This window comes from Uranotaenia lowii, chromosome 2 (assembly GCF_029784155.1).
Source record: "Uranotaenia lowii strain MFRU-FL chromosome 2, ASM2978415v1, whole genome shotgun sequence".
Classification (NCBI taxonomy): domain Eukaryota; kingdom Metazoa; phylum Arthropoda; class Insecta; order Diptera; family Culicidae; genus Uranotaenia; species Uranotaenia lowii.
Genome location: NC_073692.1, coordinates 311,226,776 through 311,251,948, shown reverse-complemented (window position 1 = coordinate 311,251,948; position 25,173 = coordinate 311,226,776). Strand labels below are relative to the sequence as shown.

At 45.3% G+C, this 25,173-nt stretch overlaps 1 protein-coding gene across 1 annotated transcript; it reads right to left on the bottom strand.

Annotated features, from left to right (window-relative positions):
* Window positions 1-671: 671 nt before the first annotated feature.
* LOC129741302 (putative uncharacterized protein DDB_G0285119) lies at window positions 672-24,071 on the bottom strand. The gene is made up of 5 exons (XM_055733027.1): window positions 23,375-24,071; window positions 7,255-8,774; window positions 7,118-7,180; window positions 2,303-2,535; window positions 672-2,237 (listed from the first exon to the last, which is right to left on the bottom strand). The coding sequence occupies exons 1-5, from the start codon at window positions 23,634-23,636 to the stop codon at window positions 2,102-2,104; spliced, it is 2,214 nt and encodes a 737-aa protein (XP_055589002.1). The 5' UTR covers window positions 23,637-24,071; the 3' UTR covers window positions 672-2,101.
* Between the last annotated feature and the right edge of the window lie 1,102 nt (window positions 24,072-25,173).

Below are 25,173 nucleotides of genomic sequence, written 5' to 3'. Positions count from 1 at the left end.
CACGGAGACGCACTTGACTGGAATCCTGGAATGCAGACGGACATCGAAGAAGAGGCAGGCCTTGAAGTCCTCTGACGTTAGAACTGTCGAAGGGAATCTTGACTGGCATCGAGTGCAGGCGGTGGCTCCGGATTGCCAACAGTGGATATCTTTCATTTAGGTGTCCAGAGCGTCGGACAACCGGCACTGTTTTTTTTTGTATGAAAGTTAAGAAGCCAACAGGACATGCAGAGGAGTTCGTTTACAGTTAAGTTGTAGGTGCTCTGGTAGCTTTAGGATTTTTAGTTTTATTTATCCGTCTGTATTTTTACTATATACTTTTCACCTCTGATTGCAGTGTGGATAGAGTTAAACAATCAAATATGTAATGTAGGTATAGGCATTTCGTTATGTTCGATCGCATCTTCATAATGTAAACAACACAGCGAGAGTTGTCAACGGGACAAAAAAGCTTATTCACATAAACGCGTTATGCTTCCAAGCCTGCATTTCAACTAACCTCACAGCCAGATCAAAGCAATTCATTTGAAATGTGCTCGAAGTTCGCCGAAATGCATTCCTAAATGCGGTGCCACTTGATAAGTTGCTGATAAGTTATGCTAAGTGGAGTTTTGGTAGGTTTCGGATGATTTTCGCGAATCGCAACGTAGAGCTAACGTAAAGGAACAAAATAGATTTCAGAACTTTCTTTTTAATGAATGTTTCTCCTGTAGCGTTTTTATAATATCATCTGTTATTCATTAAGAAGATACCTACATCAAACCGAGATTGTATATGGAGACGAGTCTGTGTGTATGTTTGAACGTGTAGGTGATTTGATCCTGCTTTTGGTTCGAGATGCGTGTAGAAATGAAGTTGTGCTTTGCGTTTCCTTTTCTATTGGCTAAATTATTTAGTACCAAAACTCTACAGTTAGAAAAGCGATGTGTTCGGTTTCCCTTGTTTGCTGCCTTCTTTCCTTCAGTGCACCATCAGGCTGCATGCGTTAACCTCAACCAATCTAACCGACGACGGGTGTCCGTTAAGAGAATCAAAAGAAAAAACTCCTCCGGTTCAACATTTTGGTATGCCCGTTCGATCTTGGAAGATGCAAGCAGTGGCAAGGATTCGGAAAGACATCTGGTCTCAAGCGCCTAAATATGATGTACAGCGTGTGTATTATAGTGATAATTTTGTATGACTTTTTGCTTGCTTTTGACTTTCTTAAACATACAAATAAGTTGTTCCTATTGGTATTTAGATTTATCCTGCTTTTAGCCTGGCCGGTTCACAATTTCATTGTATTTTTTTTGTAGCTAACTTTCCTTCTCTCAAGCGCAAACATCTCACTGAATGTTAACGGTCACTTTTCCCTTAATGCCGTTTAATTTTTTTTACTGTTTCCAATAGCATATGGCAAAAAAAAAAGATTAATTTTAACATCCTGCTGCTTTATACAGGGTGCGGCATAAAAATCGAAAAATAAACTTTTAAATTCAAATGTTAGTGAGAATAGGAGAATCATTGAAAATTATATATTCCAAATCTGGTTTAAAGGCATAAATCTATTCAGCATCAATTATGCGCCTAACAATGTGAAAGCTATTTTTCGGTCGTCTATAAGAGATTTTTGACGACGGCTTTTAAATCTGTTTGAAAAAGCCTTGAAAACAATAATATTGTTGCTCTAATTACTTGAAAAAGGTGATCGGAAATCATTTCCGTTTCGTTTTTCTGCCGCACCTTGCAGTGGTTTTCTTCCTAAAAAATCGATCTCGAAGAAAAAAAAACGTAATTTAGAGAAACTTGTCTACGATTTGCATTTTTTTTTCAAGAAATATTATGAAACTGTGCTATCGAAAACATAAGAAACAGATTGATTTCGACTAGGTTATTCGGACAACATCTGCAGTCTTGTTCAGTCAAATTCAACCTACATTAAAACAAACTCAAAATGAAAAGATTAGATAAATTAATTACATCACAGGAAAAAACGTCTAAATTTTGTAATTGCAAACTTTTTCCGTTTGACCACAATCGGCAAGCTGAGCTAGCACATATTATAAAATAATCGTCTCATCGATCCATCGTCATAGGCATAGATTCTCCTTCGCGAAGGCCCTTACAGAGCCGGTCCCAGCAGATCATCATCGTCGCTATCCGACAGGAAATCTTCGGGATGGCTTATTTCGATGCGATCTATATTTTCAATGGTGCTTGCCATCATCCGCAGATTGTCCACTCCGGTAAGTAGTTGACTGAAATGGAAAAAAAAAATTGAAAAATTAACGTTCCCCGAAAAAATATTGTAGTCAGTTATTACCGGAGATTATTTTCCGCCGATGCCGCAGCTTGTCGCAGCTCCCGCGACAATTCCTGGGACCGTGTGAACATTCTCTGTGGCCGGGCTGGACCGAGTCGCGCCGCACCGAAGCCACTGACGCCGGCGCCTCGACTATCGGGAGCACCACCACCACACGCACCACCATCGGACCCGCCGACGGCACCACCCTCTTTCAGCACCTCGTTCTCCGAGCGGAGTGTTTCGATTTCAGCCTTTGAAAAAAAAAGATGGTTCGAAAAGCATTTTATAGCAGGGTGTAGTGCAGAGTGGAAACGTGTCTGCCTTACTGCAAATGTACGGCCGAGAGAACTACACCCCCCCCCCCCCCCCTCCCTCATGAAGAACCTTGCAAACGAATTCGGACTATGAACATGGAACATCTATTGGAAACCGACTCCATTTGAGGAAGGTGTAATAATGCTAAACCGTACCGATGTACCTGGAAGGCTAACGGGTCGTTAAGTCAAGCCGATCTCAAACGGTTGCCTGTGGGGCACCAGGGCACACCCCACAGTCCTTCCAGGGCTAAGCAGGTCACTGGCACTGGTCCGTATACTTCCTCGCGACTCGTGGGATCAAATATGAATTCTAATACCAAAATACCAAACGCGGATGGAAGCGAATCAGGCGGAGAAGGACGACTGTCCTAATCCGTTCGCCAGGAGCGGGCTAAGGCGCCTGTAGACAGCGGAGAGAGCGGAAACCCCTTCGCTCAAGTCCAACAGGCAGTCGAGGGACTCCTAAGCTCCCCGGAGCTTCAGGACCCTGAAACTCCTGCTGAACTAGCGGTGACTATGGCAGGCATGCGGGACCTTCTGGATTGTGATAGAAAGAAGTCTAACCTCCACAAAAAGGTCCGGGAGAAATTCGCCAACGTAATGGCAATGTTCGTTAGGGCGAATCGAGCGGTGATGAGCCTGCTCATCGCTCCGGAGTACCGGAAGAATGCACGTGAAGACGTGGTGACCCCTCTGCGGGCCGATACCATTCGACCACAGAAGGTCAGTGTCTGCCTGCAGACGGATGGCGAAGAGGAGTTCGCTGGAAACGGCATGAAAAGAGAGGGTCTCCAGGAGAGACTAGTCCAGGTCCGGCAGGATTCGGGCGAAAAAGAGGTCGAAGGAAAAGGCCAAGTTCCCGAAGAGCCAACTGGGTAGCAGACGGTTGAGCGCAAAAGGAAAAAGGCCAAGGCCAAACTCAAGTCCAAGCCCAAACCCAACAGGGTCAGGGACAAGAAGGAGGCGTTGGTGGTGAAGACACCAGACGGAACGTACGCCGATGTCCTCCGCCGGATGAGGACAACCGATAGGCTGGTGGGTCTAGCAGGGGATGTCAGGAGAATCGGTCGAACACGTTCTGGCGAGATGATCCTCGAACACCGACCTGGCTTAACGGTGGAAAGCGCGGAGTACAGTGCGCTTACTCAGGAGATAGTTGGCGAAGCTGCGGAAATCCGAGCCCTGAGCACCACGGCTACCGTCAGGGTTAAAAACCTCGAAGAAATAGTGACGGATGTTGAGGTTAAGGACGCGCTGAAGGATCTGTGTAAGATCGAAACGGACCAGATTTCGATCAGGATGCAGGAAGGGCCCAAATCCGGAACACAGGTGGCGTTCGTGAAACTTTCGGTTGCGGCAGCAGCCGGGAAGGTGTTTCCGCTGTGGCGGTGCGGTGAAGCCGGCCATCAGGCGGCTAGTTGCACCAAAGATGCAAAATATCTCCACTGCGGTGGAGGACACAGGGCTGGCAACCCTAGGTGCCCCGCCCTTCAAAAGGCGACGGCTACAGCTTCACGGGGATAGAACCGGTCCAGTTCAACTTCAAACACTGCCACTTAACACACCAGCTGTTGCGGCAGATGGCATTTGAGGAAAAGTTGAACGTGGCGTTAGTGGCAGATCCGTATCGCAGGACCTCGGATGGCAGTAATAAAGCAAAACTGGCTGGGATATGGGTTACAGGAAGATACCCCATACAAGAGGTGGTGTCTGCTGGAGAGGAAGGCTTCGTGATAGCCAAGGTCAACAGGATCTTCGTCTGTAGCTGCTACGCCCCCCCAAGGTTGTCTCTGGAGAGATTCGGGGTCATGATGGACAAAATCGTTGAAGGTCTCACGGGCAGGAGCCCCGTTGTCATAGGCGGGGATTTCAACGCGTGGGCCGTAGAATGGGGTAGTCGCCTTACAAACCCCAGGGGCAAGATTCTACTGGAAGCCCTGACAAGGCTGAACGTAGACCTGGGGAATGTAGGCGACACAAAGACCTACCACAGGAATGGGAGCGAGTCCATCATTGACGTCACAATTCGACCGAAACGTCTTTGACGAAGTGTTAAATTGGGAGCGGAACTTGGAAAACCTAACGAGGGTACTCGCACGCGCATGTGACGCTGCGATGACAAGGAGGGCCAAGTGGAAGGACACTCGGCAACCCGTCTACTGGTGGACGACGGAAATCGCGGACCAGCGTACTAGCTGCATCCGTTCTAGGCGACATATGCAGAGAGCTAGAGTGGAGCGAAGAGTACCCAACGCAATTGCGAGGTCTGCTCTCTGTGAGAGACCATCAACGAGCTTTTTTAACAGCACGGGGAAGTTACATGGCTGAGGGTCCCATACAACTGGGATACGAGTGAAGAGGAGCAGATTTCGCCTCCAGTTGATCCAGTAGGGAAGTCCGAATGGCATCCCTAAAGAAGCAGTGAAGGCCGCGCTTACGGAACATCCTGAAATGTTCCGGTCATCACTGCAACAGTACGTGGGTGAGAGGGTCTTCCCAGACGTGTGGAAGCGGCATCGGTGGTGAAGAACGCCTTTAACAGCGTCAGTTGGTCAGCGATTGCGTCGTCGCTCACTCATATGAGGATAGTGGAGTGTTACCACTGACTATACTGACTGGACACTCGATTTCGTTTTCTGGATAATTTTTCCAGCAGTACGCAATATCGATTCCAGAGTGCGCATCGATCGATTTGAAAAAAAAATGCTATCCCAGTTAGGAAATGCCACCCAACTTTAAAAAAAAAACAGGCAATTTCTACGATAAAATCGGGCTAAACAGGTACATTTTTCCTACAGGGCATTTTTTGTCAAATTTTTCAGGTTCGCCACCTGCAGTCGGTATTACGAACCTACTAAATCTGACAAAAAAAATAGACAGAAAATGGTTGAATTTTTGTTCTAAGTGTCATGTCATGTCAGTGTGATCAGTGGTGTTACTTCCATAACCGCCAACTACAGTATATGACCAGCGAGGGACTGGAAACATTGAGTTCCGAAAAGATCGATACTTGGCCCGGTATTGTGGAACATTGTCTACGACGAACTGTTGAGGCTGCGTCTCCCAACGGGAATGAGACTTGTGGGATGATTCTCCTGGTATCGGACCCATCAACCGGGGAGGTTCATCTACTCGCCGCATTCTGTAGCAATTGAGAAGGCAGAAAGTTGCATGCGCTCCAAGAGCTTGCGTCTGGCTCACCACAAGACCGAGATGGTGCTGATCACCAACCTGATTTCAGCACAATCAGGGACGATTGCAGCTGGACCATGCGCAATCGAATCCAAGCGTGCGATTAAGTACCTGAGTTCTGCGACGGAGGCTGTGGGGATAAGACAAGATCTTCTCCGAAGTTGAACTCGTAGGGGGAGGAGTATTCACGCCGCGGAATACTCTCGGGTAGAGTGACTTCACGTCGTCGGCGGGTGAGTTACTCGAGTTGGTGTAGGATGACGTCTTCACCGGGAATCATCCGAGTAGTTTTTCGTAAATCCCCGGACGTGTGCAGTGAAAGGCGCGAGTCTAGGATAAGCTGCTCTCGATTCGGCATACGGACGGGCAAAGATGATAGGGCCTCGAGACAAACCATGCGGCCCCAAGATCTCGAGTCGTTAGAGGAGACTACTGCAAGAGACCAATGACCTCATTGATCTCTTGCAGTGGTCTCGAACAGAGGCCGAGCGTACGATAGTCGCAGAAACCAAGCGAGCCTTCTTACGAGTTACGCGTAAAGGCCGGACCGATGGGCGCTTAAGCGCCGAATTGGTCTCCCATCTCAGGTACAGCCTTCGATGCAGGTCCGGATGGAAATTATGCCCAGAGGCCCCAGGTGGACTTTATGGCGTAGGGGTACATAGTATAATAGCGCCACCACTAAATTTTACTTCGGAAGTCCGTACTTCCGACTTCCGAAATACTTCCGACAAAGAAAAGTGAAGTACTATATTGTCGGAAGTCTGTATTTTGTTGCCAGTTCACCAGCGACGTTTCTAAAAAATTTATTTAAATTCACAATATCATGAGTCGACCAATTGCACCCATGGACCCAGAGTAGCATACTGGGGGGACGCGGTGGCTCGCCGTGCCTTGGAATGCAATCCGTAAAAAGAATTTACCACCAGGGTGATCAACTAATAAAAAAAAACATGTGGAAATTGAGTCCCAAATTTTGGGACCTTTTTTCAGGCAATATGATACCAAATTTTACTTTCAAGGCATGATATCAATATTAGGTATAATTTGACTATACAAGTCTGCTCGGTATAACTATGCTACCCGCTGGAAACATAGATCCCATGGTTACAATAAAAGCCGTAGTCAGGACCATGCTATTGTGTAGTGAAGACGATGGTTTCAGACAAGGTCTTTGAAAAAGTTATTTTTTGTGATATCGAGATTATGAAAATGGTTACGACATGTTGATTAGACTAACAAACCTTTAAGTCTTTAAATTGTTGCTTTAAAGTATACGGTTAAGTGCAACAGAAATTAAAAGATAATTTCACGATCTACTTACGTAAAGCCTTTTGATTTTTTGCCTCAGTTTCAGCACTTGGGATTCGGCGGTTGCTGCCCTTAGCTAAAAAGGAAAAAAAAGCAATCATTGTAAGAACCCCTTCAAAGCCGCCACCTCGACAAGCTCAGCACACTCACATAGCTCTTATCTAGGTTTTCCTCGATGCCACCGACCGTCTGCGCCAAGCTAGCGTTACTGCGAGCCGTTTCTAGCGACTTTTCCAGTTCCCTTATCCGGCGGGCTTGTTCGGAAAGCATGCGCCGGTTATCTTCCAGCTCCCTTCTTAACCTATCGTTTTCCTGTCGCTCGATTTGCAGCCGCTGCTGGTGATGATGGTTGGCTTCCGCGTCCGGTGAATTGAAGTGGGGTGTGTCGTGCTGGGTGACATCCGCCAACCGTCCGGAGGAATGAATCGGTCCGTCCGAGAGAAAATCCGGCAAACGATGGATTTTATCAGCAGCGGAACCGGATGGCGGAGACGAGTGATTCCGGTCCATGTCCGAGAAAAAGTAACCAGAACGAGCCGTAGCGGTGGCATTGTTATCGGTAAGATCCGGAGGTAATTCAGCGATTGCCTGGGGAGGAGTCGTTCTTCTCCGGGGCATTCCGAAAGAGAAGTCCAAGTTTTGCGGAGGCAAATCGAGAGGAACGTTTGGTGATGTGTTACGTAGAGGAGTTCGATTACGGTTGGCGCTGCCGCTTCCGCCTGAATTTGATCCGATTGTCGCTGAATTGTATGTCAAATCGAAGGGCATATCATTTATGACCGGAATGTGACCCCGCCCGCTGCTAGGCTCTGGATCGAGATCGTTGACGGCAAAATCGGGTAGCTGATCGAAGTCAACCGAAACAGGAGAAACACTTTTAGGTGATCCCATCGTATTGTACCACTGCTCCATGACCAGATGGTCCTGAACGAAGTCTGGTAGGGCGGCCGAAAACTCGGACGTGCCCAGGCGGTGAGTAGAGCTCAAGTTTTCCCGACTGCGGCCACTGCCTCCACCAAAGTTCGGTGAGTTATGCAGGTTCTGTGATCCTATAAGCCTTGGAGAATCTACGGAACCTGGACTCTCCATATCGTAATTAGAGAACGATCTTTGAACATACTGCGATCCCGATCCCGTACCTCCACCTGATCCCAAGGGGTAGTCGGAGTTAAAAGAGCTGTTACTGCGGCTGTGATAGATGTTCGCCATGAACTTGTCATCGGCCAAATCCGACAAACTAGACTGTGAATCAAAAGAAGGAAAGCGGGGTGACCGTTTCATTTTGGACTCACTGCTCAAGGTGTTGACCGACTGGAACTGAGGAATTTTAGGTTTCGCCCCTGTTGTGCTCGTGTTGTGTAGCGAGCTAGTGGTGGCCGACTTCGAGGGCGAAGCTCCACTAGCCGCCGGATTGTTATTGGCGCTGTTGCTACTGTTGTTATTATTATTGTTATTGGTACTGCTACCTATGCTTCCGCTAAAGCTGCATCCGTTGTTGCCGTTGATGTTGCAAGCGCTTCGACTGTGATTGATGTTGCCACCGTTGCTGGAGGTCACGACGGTGGCCGTGGCACTGCTGGACGATGTCGTTCCCCCTAGCGATGTGTCCCGCTTCAGGAAATGTTTAAAAGAGAACGGGTTTTCCTCGCGCCGGGGAAGCTCTGGAAATGCTGTAAAAAAAGAGATGCATTTGTAAAAATTATCTGATAGCAGATGGTAGAATAAAGGGTGTTCATTGCCACACTATGAAACTGTTCTTACTTTTTAACCGTTGGGTAGAATTCAATGAAAATGTATGTGGATTTTGTTCATAGTGAATTGTTTACATCCTGCAAGTGTCAAAACTTGCGGAAATGTAGTCGAAACAACAGTTCGTGCGCATTCATCACGAGAACAACGATCTCTCGCATCGCTCCATCGCTTAAACGTTGGGAATCTCGAATTCCACGGTGTCGCGAGTAGTTAAGCGGTTCAAGGAACAATTGACCACGAAACAGCTATGAAAAGACGAGGGTGCCACTCGGCATTTGTTAACTGGACTAGTACCATGCAAATAAACAAAACCATTTATGCAAGCTTGGGAGGACTTACAATCTAAGCCACACCAACGAAGGAATGTCCCCAAGGCGGGGTTCTATCACCGTTGTTGTGGTCCTTGATAGTGCACGACTTCCTAAACAAACTTGTATCCATGGGATTCGAAGTTATTGGCTTTGCAGACGACGTAGTTATTATAGCTCGGGGAAAACATGAGAATGTGTTGTCTTTTTTTTTTTATTTTTTTTTTACAAGATGGAAATTTGACTTCAAACCATAACAGCCGGGTGTTTGCTGCCGTGAGTGGGTTCGTCCCACTAAAACCACCTTGGGCTTCGTGTGCCAGATGTGCCCCTTGGTTTCACCCTATGATACTACATCAAGGGGTAGGCTGTGCTCATGCACTTATACATCTCACCCTTTTCCTCTTTCTCAATTTTTCCTTAATTTCTCCTTGATCATCGTTCTGCTTTATCCTGTTTCTCCTTTTTCCTCCTTCTCCTTTTCCTCTATCGCCAACTTCAGACTGGTACGGAAGACCCCGAAACGTGTGCCGGTTAGGTAACGCTTTCATAATAACTCACGCCCGTCACAGCATCCACTATCCCGAGGACCTCGAAACGTGTGCCGGTTAGGTAACGCTTTCAAAATAACTCGCGCCCGTCACAGCAACCACTTTCGCAGGATTTCTAACCACCAAGGCATGGCCGATTGAGAAACTACCAAGCTAGAATCCCGACACGACCACCCCGAATGGTATCTCCGCTTTTTTTTGCTGCAGGAAAGATCGTAGCTGAGTACGTGAGACCTTTTAAGTCCCACCACACGTATGAGTCCAGATTAGGGTTATACCGCGCCCTAAGATCGCGTTGCTTTTGAATTGAAGTGTCATACGAGGCCCAAGACATTCCATTAGCTTGTTAAATTTGGTTGACTATCTCGCTCTCTCCGTTCATCATCTTTCCTGATTCTTATCAGATCACGCATGATTTGCGAGATTTCGTCGACGATAGCACGCCACGACTGTTCGTCGCGACACTTTTCACTCACTATGTTTTCAGCGTTCAAATTTTGAAGTTGTTGACGCCTTGAATTGAACCTGGGCCAGACAAAGATAGCATGTTCTACCGATTCCTCCGTCTCTACGCATTCCGGGCAATAAGGCGAGCTGATAAGCTTAAACCGATGAAGGTATTGCTTAAAGCACCCATGACCCGAAAGAAACTGCGTCAGGTAGAAGTTGACCTCTCCATACTTCCGATTTACCCAGTCTGAAAGTCTCGGGATTAGCCTATGCGTCCATCTTGCGTTGTTCGATGCGTCCCATTGCTCCTGCCACTTGAGCATTGACGCTGCTCGTTGAATTTTACGCACTCCTCTAACAGTTCTTGCTTTGTAACATTCCATATCCTCCGCCAGAGTTATGTCGATGGGAATCATGCCCGCGATGACAAAAGCTGCATCTGCTGATATGGTCCTGTACGCACAGGAAACTCGCATGGCTATCAACCGATGTGTGCTCCGTAATTTGGATCTGTTGCGCTCTACCTCTATCGCGGAGCTCCAGGCCGCTCCTCCGTTTCGTAGTTTCGACAGTGCTACGCTCGCAAGGAGACGTCTTTTGCTACTCATTGGACCATGGCAGTTCGGCATAATCCAGGCCAATGAATCGATGACTTTCGATGCACTTTCACAACAGTATTTGACATGTGCACCAAAACTTAAGCGATTGTCGACCATTACTTCAAGGTATTTCAGCTGCTGTTTTGAAGATGTCGTGTGCCCCCCAACAGTTATCTCCATGTGCGACACGACTCTTTTATTGGTCACAAGCAGAACTTCGGTTTTTTGGTGAGCTATTTGAAGCTTAACTCCCTCCATCCAGACGCCAACCCTTTCTACGGACACCGTTGCAAGGTCTTCTACCTCCTCAATTGTTTCGCCAGTGATCATGAGCACGATATCGTCAGCAAATCCGACTATCTGCACGCCTGCTGGTAGTTTCAGCGTTAGCACCTCGTTATACATGGCATTCCAGAGCACAGGTCCGAGTATGGAACCCTGTGGAACACCCGCTGTTAGGGCAGTAGATTGTAACCCAGTTTCGGTTTCGTACGACAGGACTCGATTTTCGAAGAAGCTTCCTATTATCCTGCAGAGGGTATTGGGAACACGCATCCTGTGAAGCGCTTTGGCAATCGCTTCCCAGCTGGCATTGTTGAAGGCATTCTTAACGTCGATTGTCACGATGGCGCAGTGACGAACACCTGTCCGCTTCTTTTTATATGCGCGCTTCGCATACTCTGTCACCATTCGGATGGCGTCCACCGTAGATCTCCCTTTTCGAAAACCGAACTGTCTGTCCGACAGTCCACTTTCGCCTTCTGTGCTGATAATAAGTCTGTTGAATATTATCCTCTCCAGTAGCTTACCAAGGGTGTCCAACAGACAAATGGGTCTGTATGATGACGGGTGCCCTGGGGGTTTCCCAGGTTTCGGTAGTAGCACCAGCTTCGCCGTTTTCCAAAAATTGGGAAACGCTCCTTCGTCGAGACACTTTTGTAGCACCACTCTGAAAGTATCCGGAATGGTCTGTACCGCCACCTTCAGCACTGCATTTGGATTCCGTCCGGACCAGGGGCCTTATTCACCGCAAGTTTCTTAGCAATAGCCACAAGTTCCTCATTCGTTACTGGCTCGATGTCGTGGGAACCCGAGTCGTACGGGGTAAGTGGCCACTGCGTCGGGCAATGCTGCGGGAAAAGATGTGCAACGATCTCTTTCAGTTTTTCCGGACACTTTTCAGTCGGCGACCTTGGGCCACCGAATCTCGCCAGTGCAACTTTATAGGCTTGGCCCCATGGGTTATCATCTACGCTCTGTAGCAGTTTTCTTTGCTTGCTTTAATCGCTCGCTTAAGTACCACCCTGGCTGCTCCGTAAAAGGCACCTCTCATTTCTCTGTCGGCTTCATTTCTCGCCCGTTGAGCTCGTCGTCTAGCTTTTAGACAGCTAGTACGAAGCTCAGCTATTTCTGAAGTCCACCAGTAAGCCGGTCGTCGCCACCACTTCGGTGTATTTCTTCTGGGCATGGTCATGTCGCACACCGCTACCATCATTTTCGTCAGCTGCTCAGCATTATGGACCTGGGATAAGTCCTGCATGTATACAGCTTCGGTGCACACTTCCTTGTCGAAAACTTTAGTCTTCCATCTCCGCTCGTGCACTGGCAGTTGCCTTACTGCCACCGGATTTCGGTTTCCTACGCTATAGCGTATCGCCTGGTGATCGCTGTGGGTATAATCGTCACACACTCTCCAATTCATATCAGTTTTTAATGATGGACTCGCAAAGGTGATATCGATCACTGACGTTCTGTCTGGTATTCCATGCTTGCGATAGGTGCTGATGGATCCAGTGTTGCACAGCTCAACTTCCAGTATTGCGAAGGACTCTAGTAGACTGTGGCCCCTAGGGTTGTTGCACCTACTACCCCAGTTTACCGCCCAGGCGTTGAAGTCTCCTCCTATTACAACAGGGGCCTTTCCTGTCAGTTCGTGAGTGAGTTCATCCAACATTGTGTTGAACTGCCCGATCGTCCATCTTGGTGGAGCGTAGCAGCTACAGAAAAAGATGCCGTTAATTTTTGCAATCACGAATCCGTCCCGAGAATCTACCACTATCTCCTGGATAGGAAAACGTCCCGTGGCGTAGACAGCAGCTGAGCCAGACCTGTCCGCTGCCCAATTACCGTTTCCAGACGGGATTCTGTATGGTTCTGATAAAAGCGCCACATCACACTTCTTTTCGCCTACCGTTTGCTCCAGCAGAAGCTGTGCAATCTCGCTATGGTTGAGGTTTAGCTGGGTTATTTCCAGTTTTACTGGCTTGCCTTTGCCTTTACCTATACCGGACAGTCCAAGCCACCAGTTTCATGGACATTTCCATCCTCATGCTTGCTGCTCTGCGACGTAGTTCCACCTCCCCGTGGTGCAGAGTGGAAACGTGTCTGCAAGTCCGGCGTATTGCAGATGTACGGCCAAGAGAACTACACCAAACCCACTAGAGGCCGTCGACGGGTCCCGCCAAACCCGCGCGGAAGAAGTGGTGCACCCGGGTACTTAGGTACCAGTACTTGGGTGTGAGTGTGATGGTCCAACACGCTGTCGGGGGGTCATGACCCTGATATGCGGATGCGACCGGAGGGAGAGCGATCGCCAACTTGTTTTGCGCTTCGGTGGGTATAGACCCGTCTCGCAAAATGAGTAGATGCGCAAAGTGGTGGCCAATGGTGGGCCGATCACTTAGGGACGTGTTTACACGTCAGTGTCCGAGAGGCACATTCTGCCGGAGGTGTCAGGGTTCGACACGCGTTTCGGGAATTGATGCGCCCAAACCGCGAGTGTGACCTGATGAGGGCGTTCTATAGCCCGATCTGCGCTTCGGGTGGTGAAGCGCCCGACTTGAAGATCGGGTAGTTGCGCTGGGTGGTGACTTAAGTCAACACTATTTGTGAGTTCGGAGGAGTCTGAGTCCTACACGTGGCCTAGGGGGCTTACCCCCCCTACCCGCGTGTTTGAACAGAGAAAGTGCCGTCGACAACTCGCTTTGTGTTTCTGGATCTTGGACTGGATTCACAAAGTTAGTAGTTGCGCTACGTGGGGACCTCATTCACACGATGAGATGTCGGGTCCTAACTCGTCAGAGGAGGGGTCGCGCATCGAGTTGTGTTAGAATGAGGCTATGCTATCAGAGGGTTCGGAAACGAGTATTGCCTTGGAGCGCACTAGCGCGAAATGACCTCCCACTATTGAAGCAAAGTGTGTCAAACAGTTCGAGGTGGGAACAAAGGTCAGTGGCCCCAGGTGGACTTTATGGCGTAGGGGGTACAGTGTTCCTTAGCATTGTATCATGAGTCGTCCAATTGCACCCATGGACCCAGAGTAGCAAACTGGGGGGACGCGGTGGCTCGCCGTGCCTTGGAATGCAATCCGTAAAATGGATTTACCACCTGGGTTAACAACTAATAAAAAAAAAAAAATCCTCATGCTTGCATAGCATACATTTCGGCTGTTTTTTGCATTTTCGAGAGAAGTGTCCCTCTTCACCGCATCTTCGACAGCATCGTGACCGGTCGGGTCCGTTGCAGCTTCGGGATAGATGACCAAAATCCCAGCAGTTGAAGCAGCGTTGCATCTGCTTCGGTATCCTGGGTGCGGTTCTTAAATGCCCTATTGACCACCCTACTCTTACACTTCCTACCGTCAGTAGCGTGTTGGCCACTGTTGGTGAGAGACGAATCGTTGCAATCTGCATTCCACCGTACGCCTTTCTTATTTTTATAGCTACCGATTCGTTGCTCATGCCAGGTATGCTGGAGAGAGCTTTCTCGAGCTCCTCTGCAGTGGTGAACTCATCAAGGTCCTTACACTCAATGGACGCGATCTGTGATAGCGCTCGGACAGTCGCTTCATCGCCTAGGGTGCTTTCGACAAGCTCCTTGAAGTCGGCGCTTTTTACCGCCGAGTCTTTTTTTAACTCGAAGAGCAGTTCGCCTTTTTGGGTGCGTCTTGTTTTGGTAACGCTCTCACCAAGAGCAGATAACTTTGGCTCTGCGCGTAACTTCCGGAACAAGTCCGCATACGTTGTGCCTTCTTTCGCTTCCACGATAAGCGCATCACCCCTGGACATCACCCGTTGAGGTTTGGGTTTTGGGGGTGGTTCTGGTTTCATAACGACCTTTCTTTTTACGTTCTCCTTCCTATTGCGAACCATTCGCCAGCCTCCAGCACTGCTTTCACCGTCGGCATCCTCATAATCCGTGCCCCTCCTTTTTTTGGAGGAATCGTTCACGACGGGGGAGTCGCGATCTCTTTTTGCGGTTTTTCTTGGATTGGACTCCTTCGAAAGTCCTTGAGAAGCAACCAATTTTGCTTCCTCCAGGTCCTTCTCTGCAGCCTCGGCCTTCCGCACCAACTCCTTTCGTTCCTTGACGGCACTCTGCAGGAGCACCATCAATTTCGGCACCCAGGTCTTGATGTGCGTGTGCACGTTGTTGGTGCTTCGCACAAACTCCTGCATCTTGTCGACCATATCGGCTGCCTCCAAAAGGCCACATTTTTTTATGCCCCTTGGTGCACCTCTTCCTGCGATTGGGACCTGCTCCTCTTGCTGGGAACTGCTGAGGTTTTCAGTGGACCCATCAGCGATCGGGCTTCTTCCCGCTTCCTTGGCAACCTCCCTGCCAATCTCCTTGCCTAGCTCCTTTACTACTTTGCTCAGTAGAGGTGACCTAAGGAGTCCTCTCTTGGCAAAGACCTCCGTCTGAGTTCTTCTGCTTTCTCCTCCTTCGTCCGAGCTAACATCAGTTGTCTCGACGTTCTTTCTGTTTTTAGTTTTGTTGTTTATGTTCATGTTTAGTCCCACGAGAATGTGTTGTCTAATAGAATGCAAACTGCACTCAACCAGCACTATTTTGGTGCAGGGAAGAGGGACTGAACATGAACCCTTCCTAAACTACTATGATAGCCTTCACTATGAGACGAAAAATTACACTAAAACCTCTAACATTATGGGGAAATGTTAAACCTCGAATCACATGTGAAATATTTAGGCATAAGGCTATGATCATTTAGTATCCGGGCAGTTACAAACGTGTGTATTTTAAAAACTATTCATTTGATCGAAAAACTTTCTATGGAGTAAATGAAGGTGTTAACATGACATTTAATATAAAAATATAGAAAAAAATATTTATCAATGATTCCAAGAAATACTCTTACTTTTTCATAAAATCTCTTTTTTATCTTTGCACACTTTTTTCAGTCATGTATTGATTTATTATTTTTACCACAGAAGTAAAACCTTTGCAAAATCATGATATTTTACACAAACTCACCTGGAAAAAGCAACTGGATTCTAGTTGGAACCTTTTCATGAGTAGGCATCTCGAAGAATTTGATCTCTTAAATCCGGTTTTAACATAAATTTCTTCGTCCATCAGGACACATCTGTCACAATGCGTAAAAACCGGTTGCACAGATTCCGATCAAAGGAACTGCTTAGGGGAGATGAGGGCATAACGAGCACCCGAGGCATAATGAGAACTACGCTTTTCTACGAAAGTGCGTATTTTCTTAAATAAATTTTCATGAGGATTTGTTTCGTACTTCCTATAGTATTAATTTTTCACAAAAAAAGGAATCTCCTTATCATTTTTACAGAGATATTTAAAAAAAACCAGCTTGGTTCTCAAGTTAGGAAAATATTATAATTTTTGAGCACCACGAAATAAGCTCTTATGATCTTAAAATAACCTTGATCTATAATGTACGCACTGCAACATGATGTACACATTGTTTCTCAATTTTCACCATCATAAAATTTTTGATTTTTCACTTTTATCTATTTTAAAACACGTTTTTACTTAAATTTGTTGACTAGGGGCATATAGAGCACCATATTATCGAGGCATAATGAGCATTTTCTGCCGTAAAATCTAGCAGCGAATTAAAATTGATTTATAGCGCCACACCTTGACTAGTTTTCATCCGACAATTCAGCCTATTGGTAAGGTGTCGGAGAGGTAATCAAAAGACTAGAGTTAGATTTCTGTTCGAGGTGATTTTTTTCCATTCACAATTCATGATCGATTTTTTTATTGTTACATTATACGGCTAGCAGCATCATCCTCCGAACAAAGCACTTAATGTATGAGCGTGCGTGAATTGTTTGTATTCTACAAACAGACCTAGATTATTTTGTTATTGCTTTGTTTGATGAATCTACGACTCACCTGACTTCATCAAATTGAATTCGCTGCTAGATTCCCCGGCAAAAACGCACAACTTGCTCTGATTAATGGTGCTCATACTGCCTCAGGGGGGGTTCTCATTATGCCTCCACAGTGGCTGGTTTTCAGCTTTTGGCAAAATTTTTTAAAATGCATTTTTTAACTTTTTCATCTAGTTTTTCACGTTTCAGCCCGTTAGGGAATAGGCTTTTCAAGTGTCTGAACACGAAACAATAAAGTAACCTCCATATTATAGCTATTTTCTATGGTTAAATAACCGTTTTCCTTAAGGTGGCCATTATGCCCCCATCTCCCCTACTATTAGTTATTTACTTGGTGTCTACTGGTAAGAAAACACTTTTTGACTGCCGGAAATGGATTGATTACATTATTTAACCTTCCAAAGCCGTTCGCTAAATATCCGTTTCGGGGAAATATGAGTTGTAATTTGATTTCGTTCTCCTGGCTGTAATTGTTAACCGATTTTGATGATATTATATTCATTGTGTAGGTAATTTATTCTAATTACTCAACATTTCAAAATAAAGTCGGTATGTATTACCAGGTTTTCAGAAACTGGTTAAGAAAGTTAAAAGTCCGAAAAATCAATGTTATTTTTAAAATACTCATAACTTCTGACAGCTTTTCTGTATTAAATTATTTAATTGATGTTTGAAATTGTCAAGAATCCATCTATCTGACAATGTATAGATATGTTAGGGTCCAATTAAAGTTTTTACCGCTATTACAGATCTTCCGGTAGAAAAAAGTCTTACTTTAAAAAAACGACATCCAGTTTTGGCTTTGCTGAGCTGTATTTCATTTCTCAATGAACCGATTTTAAAAACTCAAATTTTAGTTTTTTGGCGTTAATTTGATCATTATTTTCATAGAACATACTTGGTCTGTCAAAACTACCAGTTCATCAGTATATTGGAATGATGATAAAGATGTTTGAAATGTGCGCTTCGGGTCATATTGACCCGAACGGCTTTGGAGGGTTAAGGGGTCTGCATTCAGTTATCCCCAATAACAATATGCTTTTTACCATATTTAAGATCAACGGTTCCATGCCGATGCTTAATTTAAACTTCGTGTGGATCCTAGAGTGGCTCCTTATACTTCTTAACCATTTGGTCCAAAAAAGAATCTGAAAAAAATCAACAGTTTATGAGTTTCCACAAGTCGACAATGAAGAATTTTCGAGGCGCAAAATGCGCAAAAGGCGCGAAATGCGCAAAAGACGCAAAATGCGCAAAAGGCGCAAATTTGTGCAAAATTATTTTTACCATGTCTTTTTGCATCGTAAATATCTCAAACACACGTTAACTTGAAAATCTGGCAAAAATAGGCAAGATTGTCCTTTTTATAACCAACACAACTCTGCTAAAGTTTTGCATAACCGATCTCTAGTAATGTAGCTATCATCGAAATGAAGTGCCCGGATACTAAATGATCATAGCCTTAGTACTATTTAGACTCAATACTATTATGGAACCCACAGCTAAGGCTATAACAGCTCTATGGGTCTGCCTCAAAGGAGTAGGGAAAAAATGGGGACTACAGCCGAAAATTATCTACTGAATATTTACAGTTATTATAAGACCCAAAATCTCTTATGCCTCTTTAGTATGGTGGACTAAAACTATGCAAATTACGGCATTGTGCGCAAAGCGAAGCACACCGAATGAGGCTCTAAATGCACTACTAAATATTCTGCCTCTACATCAATTCATTGAGTTAGAGGCGGAACGTAGTGCCTTGAGACTCTCCAAACACAAAACTCTCTATGAAGGAGATCTTACAGAACACCTCAAAATCCTAAAGAAATTTAAATTAAACTCACTTATTGTGAAAAATGATGACTGGATGGAGCCCATTTTTAACCTAGACATACCATCAATGATAGTGACGTGTGGGAGTCAGGTGGACCTGCGGTTCTTCCCAGATCGTTCCTATTCTTCACTGATGAGTCAAAAATGGATAATAGAACTGGGGCAGGGGTTTTCGGACCTAGACTCAAGATCTCAATTTCTATGAGAAACTTGTTACGTTTGTATTTATCTTACGGTATAGAGCGAATACGCAAACTTTTATTTTTAAACCCATTCCCTCTAAACAGGCACAGAGCGTGCATTCATTGAAACCACCCCTGAATGACATATAAAAAATCAACACATGGGACGGCGACGGCGACGTCGACGGCAAAATACGAGAGAAAAAGTACATATGAGTCAGCAAAAATTGTGGGGGAGACGCGTGTCATATCTGCTGCTGTTCGGTCGTACGTGGCGACGTGAAAATAAAATTGCCAAAATTTGGTCGCAAAAGATAGTTTCTCACGGTCTAAGTGCATCGCTCCCGTCGAAGAAAGTTTTCGATTTCCTCTGGAACGTGTTTTTATCCCGGAACGAGTCCGATTGATCCTGGAAATCGACCTACAAAAGTCGCCCATGTGGGGTGAAATCGGATCGAGAAAGTGCTGAAAAAGAAAATCCCATTGCCGCTTTGAGGTTAGATGGTTGATTCTCTGCTGCTGCTTCAAGTGCAGAAAGCAGAAGTACAGTGTGTGGACATTCTTGTTCGCGGAAACATCGTCATCGAGAGAATTGGTGTTCCCCAGATTTTGGTTCCCGGAAGGATCCGTGAGTAAAGCGAAATGGCTTCGCCGACGGATCAGGTGGAGATTTTTCGTGGTCGCGTTTGGGTCCACCTTTTCAACTCAGGGAGGAACCTTTGCCAAGAAGCATGTGGTGCAGCATGCACACCCCAAAAGGCACGATTGTACGTCAGCCGTCAAGAGCCTGGAAGCATTCGGGGACAAATACGCGCAACGGAATCCAGACAGAAATCTGTCTTCCCTCGGGACTCTGTACAGGAGCTACGCGGGAACCAGCATGTGCACGTGATAGACGTCGAGGGGTGCATGACAGCGGCGGAAAAGAGCCCGGAGAGGCCGTCAAATGACCGAAACAAATCGCATGTAAGTCTCTGATTGTTTTACTGTTATAGGGGGACATTTTAAAATGGGTCTTTGAGTTTCCGCAACACTTAGTTGCCACCTCAGTTTTGCGTACTTTGTTTAAGGGCGAGAAAGCCATAGTTTATTTTGTTATAAATGGCGCCCAACTAAACGAACCTGTTCTACTCTGTGAATGTTCGTTAGAATTATTAGCAGCATTCACAATCATTATTTTTGTATTATGATTATGCTGGGTATGTTGAAGAATTTTATTATCGCTCTCGTTCTGTTTACCGTTTCAAAACTTTGAAATATTTTAAATTATTTCACACCTTACTGGTTATTAACGGAAGTCCATTGAAATAAAACTATAATTGCACCTTGAAGATGAAGAAACTTAACATAAAGGCACTAGCTTCCCTGAATTTGGACGACGGCAAAAGTGTTTCATTCAGAGTTGACATACAAATACATTGGCGAATCTTCTCTTAGGTATCAGGCACAGTTGTTAAGGGGGTTGCCAAGGAAATCAAAAGGAACGCGATCTGGAGGCGCGGTATAACCTCCATTCTGGGCCCTTGGTAATTAAGAGGACTAAATCCCTCTTTTCCTAAGACTTTTGTTGCGATTAAATCAAACCAGTAAATTCACAACTTTGAAATTTATTTAGTTCAGTCCTTTTCTTGTGAGATCTTAGTCATTATCTTTTGCAATGACTAGTTGATTTTAAATGAATGTTTTGCTGCTTTAATGAAAGTTATGTTGTTGTATGGCCAAGGATTCGATGGGTATTTTACCAGGTCTGCTGGGATTAATCGACACCATTTGCCAAGATTCGTTGGTGTTGAGTTCAGTTATTAGTTTAAGTTATGTACCTTTGCCAAAATTCGTTGGCGTTAAGTTTTATTTTTATTATTATTATGTCGTTTGTTTATGTATTCAGTTTAAGTCACCCGTATGAAAGGTGATACGCTTCCGAGATCTCATCGGAATGTAGTCGATCGTCCATCCATCGAACTCCTTGTGGCGTGGTCATGAAATTTTCATGGATTGCTGTCACAATCCATGAAAATTTCTACCAAAGCAGCAATGTTGTGTTACGTTTGTATTTATCTTACGGTATAGAGCGAATACGCAAACTTTTATTTTTAAACCCATTCCCTCTAAACAGGCACAGAGCGTGCATTCATTGAAACCACCCCTGAATGACATATAAAAAATCAACACATGGGACGGCGACGGCGACGTCGACGGCAAAATACGAGAGAAAAAGTACATATGAGTCAGCAAAAATTGTGGGGGAGACGCGTGTCATATCTGCTGCTGTTCGGTCGTACGTGGCGACGTGAAAATAAAATTGCCAAAATTTGGTCGCAAAAGATAGTTTCTCACGGTCTAAGTGCATCGCTCCCGTCGAAGAAAGTTTTCGATTTCCTCTGGAACGTGTTTTTATCCCGGAACGAGTCCGATTGATCCTGGAAATCGACCTACAAAAGTCGCCCATGTGGGGTGAAATCGGATCGAGAAAGTGCTGAAAAAGAAAATCCCATTGCCGCTTTGAGGTTAGATGGTTGATTCTCTGCTGCTGCTTCAAGTGCAGAAAGCAGAAGTACAGTGTGTGGACATTCTTGTTCGCGGAAACATCGTCATCGAGAGAATTGGTGTTCCCCAGATTTTGGTTCCCGGAAGGATCCGTGAGTAAAGCGAAATGGCTTCGCCGACGGATCAGGTGGAGATTTTTCGTGGTCGCGTTTGGGTCCACCTTTTCAACTCAGGGAGGAACCTTTGCCAAGAAGCATGTGGTGCAGCATGCACACCCCAAAAGGCACGATTGTCCGTCAGCCGTCAAGAGCCTGGAAGCATTCGGGGACAAATACGCGCAACGGAATCCAGACAGAAATCTGTCTTCCCTCGGGACTCTGTACAGGAGCTACGCGGGAACCAGCATGTGCACGTGATAGACGTCGAGGGGTGCATGACAGCGGCGGAAAAGAGCCCGGAGAGGCCGTCAAATGACCGAAACAAATCGCATGTAAGTCTCTGATTGTTTTACTGTTATAGGGGGACATTTTAAAATGGGTCTTTGAGTTTCCGCAACACTTAGTTGCCACCTCAGTTTTGCGTACTTTGTTTAAGGGCGAGAAAGCCATAGTTTATTTTGTTATAAACTGGCCAACAGTATTCCAAGCTGAAATTCAAGAAATTCTAGAATGCACTTTAGTTTGTTTGAAAAGGGGATACTGGTACACAAGTATCTGCAAATTCTCTGATAGCCAGGCTGCTCTTCAAGCACTAAGTACGTTCACATGTTACTCCAAATTAGTTTGGGAGTGTATAGTTGCACTAAGAAACCTGACCATAAGGAACAGAGTATCTTTATTCTGGGTACCAGGCTACTGCGGTATCCTAGGGAACGAAGAAGCAGATCAACTAGCTAGGGAAGGATCTCAGGGACTGTTGATTTGACCTGAACCTTTCTGCGGAGTATCGAGAAGTGCCTTGACTATGGAGCTCAAGAACTGGGAAAGCACCACTATTGTTTCCAACTGGAAAACAGCGGAGGGAGCAACTCAGGCAAAAAGATTCATTGAACCAAGCGCACGACTCTCCAAAAACATGTTGAACTTAAGTAAGCACGAATTAAGTATTTACGCAGGTCTTGTCGGACATTGTCTAACAAAACAGCATTTCGAAAGGATAAACATAACTCAAAACGATGACTGTCGGTTCTGCGGAGCATCTTCTATGCAACTGCTGCGCCCTCCTAAATAGGAGAGAGCGTGTACTTGGGGCAAAGTTAATAAGCGCACAAGACATATAGTTGCATATCAGCCCTAAGAAGGTTATATCATACATCTTTGATATCATACCCGATTGGGATAAAATGCTAAGTCAGCAATCAACTGTCACTCCAATCAATAGTGCAGGTGAACCTGAAAGCAATAATAACGCTGGGTAAATACCACAATAGATCAACTACTGGTCGCAGTGGGCTCTCCCTACAAGGAAAAAAAACATTTTTACCACCGGAAGCCCAGAAGTGAGGGAAAAAATATTCTGTACAACACCAAAAATTACAACCGCGTAGTTGGGGCCTCCAACCGAAACCCGAACGCCTCCCTTCGGGATGTGGCTAAGAAACTACACCTAAGCCGAAGTTTTGTCCAGAAGGCCAAAACTAAGGCTAGGCTTCAAACATTCAATGTACAAAAGGCCCCTAATCGCAACGAAAAGCAGAACAAGTCCGCCAAAACCCATGCCAGGAAGTTGTAGTTGAAAAGAAGTATGTTTCAATAGAATATTTTTTGAATCAAAATCAATATTGTTTTGGTTCAAACACCAAGATTTCTCTGAGTGCACATATTTGATTGATGTAATGTAATTTAAAATATTTTCTAATGATCACTTCCTAGAAATGTTTCTAATCCGAGGGATAGCAGTAAAGCACGATAAGAGCCAAAATACACATGAATAACTTACCCGTTCCAGCCTCCGGTTCTGCAGTCGATCGGCTGGATTCGCTCGCTTCACTGCCATTATACCGTTCCGTCGACGAGCTCGGTACACTGCTTAGTGTGCTTCCGTTGGATCTTCCGGCTGAATCATTTTCGTCAGCTAGCCCCGTCAATCGGCTGCTGTTGTTCTGCTTTAGAACTTCCGCCGAAGAGCTTCCGGATCCATTCCCTGTCGTACCATCGCCCAGCTCATTGGCTATGTTGACGTTGTTGTTGTCTTTGGCCATTATCCGCAATGTCAATTTCGATGCTGCTCTCGGGTCCCGGAATAAAAAAAAAACTGCCCCAGCACAAAAACAAATCTCCCGGGTTCCTTATCCCTTCACTATAATTTTAAATTCGTTTTGCTTTTCGACACACTCAAGCGTTTTTTCTCAAAAGAAAATTTATCTACGCCATATAGGAAAAAAGAGAACGAAAAACAGGAAAGGATCCGTGTGGTGATGATCAGGACACCAGCTATCAGGCTCACGTTTTGTCACTATTTACTACGACACGAACCGTCGACGTTACTGTCTCACAGGATACGATATAAAAAAAACCACCTAACTTTCCAAATTTTACGTTTTTTCCAAGATATTCGGGGAATTTTCCACTTTACGACAAACTTTTTCTCGCTTATATGAACTGGCTGGCGATGTCCCGTTGCTGGCGACTCTTTTTTCACCTTTTCTTTTTTTTTTCGTCGCTGTATTTTGACAGCAATTTTTTTTGTTCGAAATTCGAATATGCTAACACGCTCGGCTTCGTTTAGCTGTTATATTGTTTACAAATCACCATAACGAAGTTTACCCTTTGTTTTACTCATTTTAGATTTTTTTTGTCAACAAAACTCAAAAGATGTCTGTCTATTCAGCAAACCTTGTGATTTCGATGCAAACGACTGGTTGGTGGTTTTAGCATTTGTAAGATATGTATCATATGCTAGCTATATAAAATAAGAAAAAAAAGTTACAGAGGTTGTTTATAAGAAACGACCGAGAAGTTCACGTAGAATTACAATGTCTTTGTGCGTCAATTTGCTTTTCGTCTAAAATTAGCATTCTAGAATAAAGTATGTCGAATTTTTTTTAAAGGAATTGATCTTCAAGAAAAGTCATTCTTCCCTAAATTGTCGTTTAATACCTAATAATGGTCTAAAACGACCCATAAGATAGTATGCAGCTTTTTCAACTGCATAACAAAAGGCGAATTAAATATTAGTATAAGCAGAAACAAGGCAAATGCCGTCGAAATGATTGCGCCCGGCAGTTATGCAAATAATTTGATCAACACACGAGCTTTGTATCAAACGCTTGCGAGAAAAGCTTACAACGACTGCTTTGATCTAAACGCTTGACTCAGTGCAAAAGCTTTCAAACTGTTTAGCCTCATGCATCTTGTTGGAATCAGTATCTTGTTTTAATTTCCCTTCAGATCACATAGCAATCACTAGCTAAAAATGTTGGTTTTACCTAGGATGCCGGAGCATTCGTTGGATTAACTATGTTTTCTTATAATTATAATCAAACTTGATAAAACGGCCCTTTTCAGGGCCAAAATCTTAAAAAGAGATAGTCTTGACTTTTGTATTGTGGGTGGGTGGTATGGATGGTCTGGATGGGTGGGTGGTGGTGATGTGGGATAGGTGGGTGGGTGGATGGTGGTGGTGTGTGATGGGTGGTGGTTGTGTGCGATGGGTGGTGGGTGTGTGCGATGGGTGGTGGTTGTGTGCGATAGGTGGTGGTTGTGTGCGATTTGTGGGTGGGTGGTGCGTGTGTGCGA

Excerpts from the sequence above, each read along its gene's own strand:
- LOC129741302 (XM_055733027.1), bottom strand. The coding sequence starts at position 23,636 with ATGGCCAAAGACAACAACAACGTCAACATAGCCAATGAGCTGGGCGAT. Across the intron at positions 7,181-7,254 it reads AAAACCTAGATAAGAGCTAT|CTAAGGGCAGCAACCGCCGA; the intron begins GTGAGTGTGCTG and ends TTTCCTTTTTAG. Across the intron at positions 2,536-7,117 it reads AAAAAATCAAAAGGCTTTAC|GCTGAAATCGAAACACTCCG; the intron begins GTAAGTAGATCG and ends TTTTTTTCAAAG.